Below are 10,317 nucleotides of genomic sequence, written 5' to 3'. Positions count from 1 at the left end.
ATTATAATTTTGTAGATATTGCAATAGAGTAATAAAGTAATATAAGGAAAAAATAAAATTAGTGGGAAAATGACAAATGGGATCTTTTATAGGAAGATAAAAAATTAGATATAAAATGTGGGGGATTGTTGAATGGATATTACTGATTGCAAGGGAATCTATGATGTAGAAAAAAGAAAAGGCATTAAGGAGTTACTAAACTCAGAAATGAATATACTGGTTACACCTTCAGAGACCTGAAGAGTCACGAAGGGAGGCAGAACTATGGGATGGTTTTCATTCCTTGACTTCCAAGATGGATGGGAAATCAAGACACACTAGAAATTTAACAAAAAAGAATGAAAGTCTCAGCCAGAACTGTATTGCATTTACTATTCTCTGGAGTAACTTCCTTCCCCAATAATGATGGCATTAGGTGAATAACGAATTGATCAAATGAAGTAAAGTGCTACCTGGTGTGGTTTGCCTCACCTTGAGTGCTGATGGTCTGGGGAGGAGGAGTTTGGGACATATCGTGCTGCAAAGAACCATACACTGTCATGAAGTAGAGGCAATGTGACTAACGTGAGCTGAAGAAGGCTATGGGCACTGTTGACCCATACTCCTGTACACCATTGTTTCTCCCAGTGAAGGAAGTAAGTTGCATATGTACTTTGTATCACCCATTCATTCCACTGTTGGCATCAGTGTCTGGAAAGACCCAAAGCCAAGGAAAAGGCATAAGTTCGCATTCCTTGTACCCAGGCTGGTCAGTCTAGATGGCCTACCTTTCATGTCACTTCAGAGCGGGGTCTTCCCAGAGCGGAGATAGGGGAGGGTGTAGGTAGCACCTTCTTCCCTCTCCATGAAGGTACACAATGCCCCAGGCAGGTGGACATGGCAGAGAGGATGCTAATAATCTAGATTCTAATGCAACAAATCCACTCTCTGGAACCCAAATCTGATGTTAGCCCCATTATCCTATTTCTGTGTCTTTTCTCAGCTCCTTCCAAGCTGGAACAGATCTATTGGGCTTTAAACCTGCCCTGATCTGGGGTCAGCATGATTTGACATGCAGAATTCATGTCTTCTTCCCCAAAGTCATCTGCACGTCTTCATACAACATAGGGTATCTGATACCTGAAACTGGGGAGACCTCAGAAGTGAACCCAGAGAGCTGTGGGAAGCCTGACCTACTCTACTCCTTACCACAAGCTCCCTAGGGAAGGATGTTGGGGAGGATCTCAAGTTTAGGACACAGATTGCCGCCTGGGGAGAATAAGTGGGTCCTGCAGAAGCTAGGTGAGTCCTCTCCAGCAGAAGGACCAGAGGGCCACCTTCATGAGTAACATGTGGGCCTTGTGGTTACTGGCTGGAGATGCCAAATTCATAAGCATCAGGCCTGGGAAGATTTCCAGTATGGCTAGTGGGCTAGTTTTTTCAGACTAGCGGTTCCATTTCATTACAGGAAAAGGGTGGCTTAGCTTCCCTCCCTGTTGAGCTAAGGACTGAAGTCTAGGGCACCTATCACACCATCTGGTGTGAGGTGGGGACTGACATGAGTGGCAGATGTGCCCCCATCAGTTTGCATGGCCACCTGACTGACTGGGGGGAAGGTAGCCTGGAAGGTAGGGATCCCAGTCCTCTTGCAAGAAGGGAGAAGATGGAGGCCAAGAGGAAGTGTCAGTGAGGTCTCTCTGGCTCCTTTGGTGTTTTGGACATGATCCTGGCTGTCATTTAACCACAGCTGAGCCAGCCATCAGTTTCAATCCCAGGACCTTGGTGGGGTGGGGGGAGACCCCAGGGGCTTTCTGAGTTGCACTTTTCCTCTTGTGTTTGGTCCAGAGACATCTGTCCCCTGCGGTGGATCTGACACTTAGAGCAAGGCAGCCCACCTGGTCACTGGGATTGTGCAGCAGGGGGAAAGGAGCTCAGTCCGAATCTTGGGCGTGCTACTTACCAAATACAAGATCTTAGTAAGTTAACTCTACTTCTGATCCTGTATCCTCATCTGCAGACTCAGAAGAGAACATTGCCTCCCTCAATCCTGGACCCCAGTGACACGAGATACTTTCCTCCCCTTTCTGGGGAGCCTGGAGAAGAGCCAGTCCTGCACATGGGTGTGAACTAGCTTGGGTTGCTCTGTCTGCTCTCATGTGATGCCCCCTGCTGTCTTGGAAGCAGAATATCAGAAACAAATGTACCTGGGAAGTTGCTGCTGGGAAGAGTGGAGCTCAGGGGAGTTTCCTTGTTCAGTTTAGGCCTGTGCCTTAAAGAAGAGGTGTCAAGGAAGTATTGGTCCAGCAGCTTCCTCCATGCCTGGAACTTTCCAGCTCTTCCCTGAGCTAAGCTTTAAGGCTAGGGCTCTCTCTTAGAGGGGAAAGCTTCAGACCAGTGGCCCAGATTTTCTAATCAAGTAGGTCTTCTATGTGGCCAGCAGGTGGCGCTAAGCCCCCAGCTCTGCCCATTCTGTCACCAGCCCTTTAAGGTGGAGGGGGTGGAGGAAGGTTACTTTGGATGGGGCTCCGAGAACAGTCCTGCTGAGCAGCTTCTCATTAATGAGTCTGGCCCCTCTCCTGGCCTTAAGGACAGCTAAGCTGAGTCCCAGGAGCCAGGCACTGTCCCCAGAACTCTGGGCTGACTCTGAGTAGGTTTTCATCCCTTCTAAACCACAAACCAAACCAGTCAATGTTGGGGTTCTGTGTGGGTGCAGGCAGCAGGCAGCTTAGAGCTTGGACCATCAGTGGCAGCTTCCTGGCCCCTCAACCCTACCTCTGGAGTAGCCTGGGACAAACTCTCACTGATCCAGTTAAAGCTCACAGCAGGCTTCAAACTGCAACAGTGATGCTGGCTTGTTGTTCTATACACTATTCATCATTCATTTATTCGTTCATTCAGCACTTAGTTCCAGCCACAGTGCTGAATCAGATATAGTCCCTGATCTTAAGAAACCACAAACTTGGGTTTGCCACAAACACAGGGAAAAGTTTGGGCTGCCCACAAACACAGAGGAAGGGAAGGGACTACCTCTTTTCAGAAGAATCAGGGAAGGCTTCAAGGAGGCATCATTTGGCCTTGACCACAGTGACATGAGATACTTTTATGGATTTCAACAGGCAGAGATGAGGCCTAGGCATTCCAGGCAAAGGGAATAACAGAAGCGAAGCTCAGAGGTTGGAAGGTCAATGTTACGTGCAAGGAGGGAATAGTGAGGCTGCCGGGGAATGGGTGGCTGCACAAGGTCCTGGCAAGAGAACAGTAAACTGCAAGGTTGGAAAGCAGAAATGGCTGGCTACAGGGTCTAGCCCGGCCCCAGAAGGTGATGGAGGATTAATGAAAGTACTTGACATGGGAGGAAATGACTGCAACCGTTTGACCGGGACCACTCTGAGGGCTGCATGGCAGATGGACTGCAGGGGGTGAGGTGAGACAAAAAGACCAGGTAATAGGGTCTGCCGTAGCCCCTGTCTGTGTTAAAGTAAGACCAGGCAGAGAACCTCATCACCGAGGGGAAGTATAATTTCTCCCTTAACATTTGTGTGGTCAGTTGTCTCATCATAGCTAATTTACAGCATAAAACAGTTAACATTTATTGAGCCCTTGTTATGGATGAGGCACTGAAGCCTTTTACATGTGTTTTTCACTCACTCCCATAACAATTCTATGAGGTATGTACTATTAGCAGTCCCACTTTATAGATAAGGCAACTGAGGCACAGAGAGGTTGAGTTACTTGCTCAAGGCCTTAGAGCCAGAGCCAGGATTGGAACCCAAGTTGGCTTAAGAGCTTACACTCCAATTACTACAGGCATACCTCATGTTATTAGGCTTTGCTTTATTGAGTTTTGCAGATATTGCATTTTTCACAAATAGAAGGTTTAAGACTTCAGTGGAGGAAGTTACTGGAGATGTTACGGAATTAGCAAGAGAATTCGAATTAGAAGTAGCGCCCAAAGATGGGACTGAATGACTATAATCGCACGATAAAACTTGCATGGATGAGGATTTGCTTCTTAGGGCTGAATGAAGAAAGCGATTTCTTGAAATCGAATTTACTCCCGGTGAAGATGCTGTGAGGGTTGTTGAAAGACAACAAAGGATTTACAATATTACGTAAACTTAGCTGATAGAGCAGCGACTGAGTTTAAGAGGGCTGACTCTGAATTATGAAAGAAGTTCTGTGGGTGAAATGCTATCACACAGCATCGCATGCTACAGAGAAATCGTTCCTAAAGGGAAGAGTCAGTCAGTGCGGCATACTTCACTGTTGTCTTATCAAATTGCCACAGCCACCCCAACCTCCAGCAACCACCGCCCCAATCAGTCAGCAGCCATCAACATCAAGGCAACACCCTCAAGCAAAAAGGTTACGACTCCCTGAAAGCTCAGATGACAGTTAGTACTTTTCAGCCATAAAATATTTTTTAATTAAGGTATGTACATTGTTTTTTTTAGACATAATGCTATTGCACACTTAACAGACTACAGTACAGTGTAAACATAACTTTTATATGCACTAGGAAACCAAAAAATTTATTTGACTCTTTATCGCAATATTTGCTTTATTGTGGTGGTCTGGAACCGAACCCTCAATTATCTCCGAGGTGCCTGTAACTAATGCATATGACGTCCCCACCTCTTGCCCTGACCATCCAGCCTTCCAGCATATTGCTGGACGTGGACGCAGGGCCCAGGGCTATAAGCCTGGTAGGTGCTCCAAGACTGAGATGGTCAGACAGGCTGGCAGGGCTGGACTACCTGAGGCAGAAAAGTAAAAGTCTCTCCGAACTGGGTGACAAGGGTCAGCCCCAAGTCCTTTGCCTGGCCTCCTGGCTAGGATCTGTGGCACCTTTGGAATGTGGGCTGGCAGCTGCCAGCCCCTACCCTCCCTGTCCAGCAGCATGCCTCCCCCCCCCCCCCCCCCCCCCCCCCCCCGCCCCGCAAGAGCAGCCCAGAGTGTAGGGAAGTTTTGTTGACAACAGAGAAGGCAGAATCCTGGGCAAGTATACGCAGCACTGCTTCAAGAGTGCCACTTGGGGTCAAGCCCATGAGGACCAAGGGCCTCTTTGCCTCAGCAACCTTGCTCACCGCCACCATCCTGAGCTTTCCAACATCTCCTTTTCCAATCCAAAGACCCTCCACGGCCACCCGCTGGACAGACAGAGTGAGCGATAGCCACCCGTGGGGAGCCAGGACCAGAGCTCAATCTGTATGGTGGGCCCAGGACCCCCTCTCTTCAGCCTCTTTCTGCTTAGCATGCCACTGTCTGCTCCAGCCCACCTCAGCCTCCCAGGGCAGGGGCAGAATGGGGGTGGGCAGGAACCGCAGCCCCTCACCACTGAAGCCTTGGTGTCAGGGCAAAGAGCGAGGGCACAGGAGCCCATCTCCTCTTTCCTGAGCCTGAGCAGAGCTCGGCATAGCTGAGTGTCCTCACACCATTTCCTCCCTGCCTGAGTCTGCCCCGGGGAGGGGAGCCCTGTCAGCCTCAGCCTTTCCCCGTCTGTGCAGGTTCCACACCTCCAATCCTCCAGCTGGAATGTGCTCCTTCATTGACTGCCCTCTCCAGCTGGCAGGGCCCACCCATTAAGCCACCACTTTTTCAGGGAACAAGAGTGGCCATTCATCTCTTGGGGTCACAGAAACAGAGCAGCAGGTTGCCAACCTGGGGACTGTTCTTCCCCACCCATCTGTCCAGCTTGTGGTCAGTTGATCATGGGGATGCACGACTGTACAGAGACCCAACTTGAGGGTCCAGCACTTCCCACAGCTTCCCCAGTCTGGGGAGGAGGGAGAGGGTGGGGGGTGAGCCGGTCCTGAGCTGGGGCTGGGAGGAGCAGAGACAAAAATAACCCAGTACAGTCTCCTGTTGAGGCCAGAAATAGCGTAGTGACAAGTGCCTTGTAACGCCACGGGCTAACAGCAGGAGGGGAGGCTGAGCTGAAGAGGGCCCAGCCTCACACCAGATCCTGGCCCCGCCAAGGGGCCCATACCATGTCCACTCTACATACCATACTACACTGCCTCTGTGCACACATGCAGTGTGGGGGCCCAAGGGACCATGGCTCAGGACAGGGCATCTGGAGAGATGCTAAATTTGGGTTTGGCCTTGGCCACAGCCACACTGCGCTTGCGCAGAGGGCCGCGGGCAGAGGCGAGGGTCACGGCGTCCAGCAGGGTGCGGTCCTCATCAAGCTGGCGAGCAGTGCAGAGTGGTGTCGGCACTTTGATGGTGTTGCCGAATTTGGAGTAGTCCACGGAGTAGCGGCCGTCCTCTTCCGCCACAATGGGTACAAAGCGCTGGCCCCAGAGGATCTCGTCAGCCAGGTAGGAGGTGCGGGCCTGGGTGGTGATGCCTGTGGTTTCCACCACGCCTTCGAGAATGACAATGATCTCGAGGTCTTGATGGTGATGCAGGTCACTGGGCGCCAGGTCGTAGAGTGGACTGTTGGCATCGATGACATGGTAGATGATGAGAGGAGCCACCAGGAAGATGCTGTTGCCACCCACACCGTTCTCCATGGGGATGTCCACCTGGTGGAGGGGCACCACTTCACCCTCGGGGCTGGTGGTCTTGCGCACCACCTGCATGTGGATGGTGGCGCTGATGATCATGCTTTTGCGGAGGTCACCCACGCGCAGCATGAAGCAGAGACGGCCATGGCGCACGGCGATGACAGCATGCTTGCTGAAGATGAGGGTCTCGGCCCGCCGGTGGGCCTGGGCAGTCTTCATGAAGATGCAGCCCAGCATGATGGCATTGATCATGAGCCCCACGATGTTCTGCACAATGAGGATCAAGATGGCCAGCGGGCACTCCTCAGTCACCATGCGCCCACCGAAACCAATGGTCACCTGGACCTCAATGGAGAAAAGGAAGGCAGACGAAAAAGAGTGGATGCTGGTGACACAGGGCACGGCAGCGCCCTCGCCAGGGGCTAGGTCACCGTGAGCGAAGGCGATGAGCCACCAGACCATGGCAAAGAGCAGCCAGCTGCACAGGAAGGACATGGTAAAGATGAGCAGCGTGTGTGGCCACTTGAGGTCCACCAGTGTGGTGAATACGTCCTGCAGGAATCGGCCCTGCTCCCTGATGTTCTTGTGGGCTACGTTGCAATTGCCGTTCTTGGACACGAAGCGGGCCCTCCGCTCCCGGGCGCGGTACCGGGGCTCCGCGGGGTCCTCTGCTAGCCGTGTCAGTACATACTCCTCAGGGATGATGCCTTTCCGGGACAGCATGGCTCCAGCAACCACCGGGGAGAGGCTTCCCCCATGGAGGGCACCCTCCTGACCAAGTCTTAGGCCTCACTGTGGGGTTTCCTCCCTGGGCACCCTTCCACCTGGGGACCACCCTTAGTCTGTGCTGGTGTCACTTCTGAGATGCCTCCCCAACCAGACTCATCCTCACTTCCACCTGGCAACCCTGCTTCTTTAAACCAGCCTCACACCTCAGCGCCCCCTGCCCATTGCCTAGTGAGCCCCCTACCCGGCCTGTTCCCCACCTTGTCCTGGATCTCAGCTCAACTCTCTTCCACCGCTGACCACCCTGGGCTCCCCCTAAGACTCCTTCTCCTCACCCAGCCTTCCTTCTCAACCCACCTCCTCTATCTTGGAACTTAACACCTCCGGATCTTACCAACTCACCAGACCTCACACAACCCCCACCGTTTCTCTTGCCTTACCCATTTCTGCTCCCGGCCCCCTTCGAAGCTCCAGTTTCATATTCTGACGACCCCCAGTCCGGCCTCCACGTATGCTCCCCTTTCTACCTCACCTTCCGTTGCCCTCCCCACCCCCCCACCCCCCCCTCGCGGCTGTTCGGGATCTCCCTCCAAGCGCTTGTCCTTTCCGTCTCCTTGGGATCCCGCGCCCTCCGGAGTCACTAACCCCACTGGACTCCACTCCAGATCCCCTCGCCCCCAGCGCAACCTGGCACAGCTCACTCAGAGTCGCGGCCTCTCCGCTCCCCGCCGGCCCCACGCAAGCCCGCGCCGCGCCCCCGCCCGGCGCTCCGCTCCGTCCTGCCCCGCCCGCTCGTCGCCGCAGCACCTGCTCCTGCTCCTCAAGCCGCAGCCGTCGCCTCTCCGCCCTTCCGGCCGCCCAGGCGTCCCAGCGGGTGGTCCTCTCGTCCGTCTGTCCGTGTGTCTGTTGGTCCACTGAGACCGACCTGTGCTAGGTGGGGGCAGAAGATTGAGGGCTGGGGAGCCGGAGGAGTGGAGTGGGGACCCGGGGCCGCCAGGGGGAGCCCGACCTATTCCTGAGCTGGAGGAGGGGCGGGCACAGGATCAAGCCCCGCCCCTCGCCGTTCACACCCCCGCCACGCCCCGCCTTCCTGTTCCAGATTCACAGTCTAGTTTTGGGGGTTTGCCCAATCAGATGGACCAAAAGAGATTCTTCCTGACCAAGCGGGGACACAGAGGGGAGTCGCGACCCGCCTTTCAGTCTGAGGACTGCAGCCCCTAAACGCCTTGACTTTCCTCTTCCAATTTTCCCATTCTTAGTTGGGCCAATACCCACCCCTCCTGCAGGATTGGGCTTTGCGGATTCCCAGGGAAAGAAGGCACTGAGGGGCTGTGTCACCAGCCTGGTGACCGGGAGATATTAGGTGGCCCGAGGATTTCTCTACTGACTGCTTCTTCTCTTTGGGGATGCTCTTAATCTTTTCTAAGTCATGGATCCTTTGAGAATTTGATGAAAGCCACGGACTCCCTCCCCAGAAAATAATGCACCTTACTAGTAGGTGTAGGAGCGCAGTTTCACCTCCACTTCAGGGGATGCTGGGTGCTGCAGCCCAGAAGCCTGGGTGGTTGCCTCTTCTTAATTATCCCACAACTACACCCCTGTATTTTTTAATGTTTATTTATTTATTTTGAGAGGGGGTGCAAGCAGGGAAGGGGCAGAGAAAGAGGAAGAGAGAGAACTTCAAGCAGGCTCCATGCTGTCAGCGCAGAGCCCTACATGGGGCTCAATTTCACCAACTGTGAGATCATGACCTGAGCTGAAATCAAGAGTCGGATGCTTAACTGGCTGAGCCACCCAGACACCCCACTAAACCCCTGTATTTTAAAGAGAGTTTGAGCTATCAACACTTGCTTTACACCTGCTTACACCTGCAGCCTTGTTTCTTATACCTTAGGTAGTGGGAGGAACCTGGGTCTGAGGGCCTGTATTCGGGCTGGTTTGGGAACTGGGGGATTCAAGCTCTTGACCTGAACACGAGTGGTGCTTCTACTGCAGGCATCAGCTTCGGATTGCCCTGTGGCTTGGGCTTCACGTGGGGAACCCCAGTTCTCAGCTGGGACAGAAAGCCTTCCAGGTCTGTTGGGGACAGTAATGGCCCTGTCCCCTCTCTGGGGCTCAGATCTTTATGGAACCCTGACCCATGTGTGTCCAATTGTTGGAGTGGGGGCTTGAGGCAGGGATGGAAAGATGGAGACAGTGGGGATATGGGCCACAGTGGGGCAGATTGTAATTTGCATAATGAGTGTTCCTTTTTCTCTCATACTCACCTGCAGGCAGAGTGAACACTGCTACTCAGGGTAAGTGTGAGCTTGGGCTATATTAACAGAGATGCAGTGCCTAGGGTGGGGAGGGGAGAATAGGATGATCAGAGTGGGGAGCTCAATGAGACAGGGTTACACAGGAAACCAGCCACTCAGCCACCAGAAAAGGAGCCATGGAGCACCTCCTAGGGAGTTTGGGCACTATTGCAGAAACTCCAGGGGTTCAATGATAGTAGTTCTGTGTGGTCTAAAGTATGGAACCAGTATAGACACTGAGTGGAACAGGGGCGGGCTGTGATGTCACATATGGAAAAGTCAGTTCTAATAACCAGAGATGACCCATGTCTTTGGAGTATCCAAGTCAAAGTTGGCAGACCATCAAGGATACTATGGAGGGGTTTGGGCCAGAATGGCCTTGGGCATCCTGAGAGACTCCAGTGTGGGCCTTACCCCACCCCTGCTACCTCCCTTCAATCCCTTGGGGTGTGGTGGGTGCAAGGTGAGGCCAGGGATGGAAATCTCCCTCCTCAGGCTCTGCTCTTGGGAGGCCCTTCAGTGGAGGGAGCTGCTAGGCCCCCAGAGACATCCTAGAACTAGAAAGGCAAAGCCCTGCCTCATAGTATGGCCCTAAGGCCTCAGCTATTATCTGCTCCACCCTTTCCAGGAAGGTGAGATGCTTACCCAAAGAGCTCAGCCTCTTGCCCTGCTCCATCCTGCACCTCCTCATACACATCTCCTCCAAATACTACACTTGTCAGGTTCCTTTTTCACTCAAAACCCTTTTCTACTTCCCTTGTGTTCATAGGCTTATTCCAGACTCCTTTTCCTGGCATTTAAGG

General features: G+C 53.0%; 1 protein-coding gene across 1 annotated transcript; it reads right to left on the bottom strand.

Moving 5' to 3' along the window:
• Window positions 1–4,910: 4,910 nt before the first annotated feature.
• Window positions 4,911–8,234, bottom strand: KCNJ11 (potassium inwardly rectifying channel subfamily J member 11). The gene has a single exon (XM_019456450.2). It carries the CDS (start codon window positions 7,212–7,214, stop codon window positions 6,042–6,044), a length of 1,173 nt encoding a protein of 390 aa, XP_019311995.1. The 5' UTR covers window positions 7,215–8,234; the 3' UTR covers window positions 4,911–6,041.
• Window positions 8,235–10,317: the final 2,083 nt, after the last annotated feature.

The sequence above is a fragment of the Panthera pardus genome, unplaced genomic scaffold, assembly GCF_024362965.1.
Source record: "Panthera pardus isolate Hobbes unplaced genomic scaffold, ASM2436296v1 HiC_scaffold_12, whole genome shotgun sequence".
NCBI classification, from domain to species: Eukaryota; Metazoa; Chordata; class Mammalia; order Carnivora; family Felidae; genus Panthera; species Panthera pardus.
This window is presented reverse-complemented; position numbering and strand designations above follow the sequence as displayed.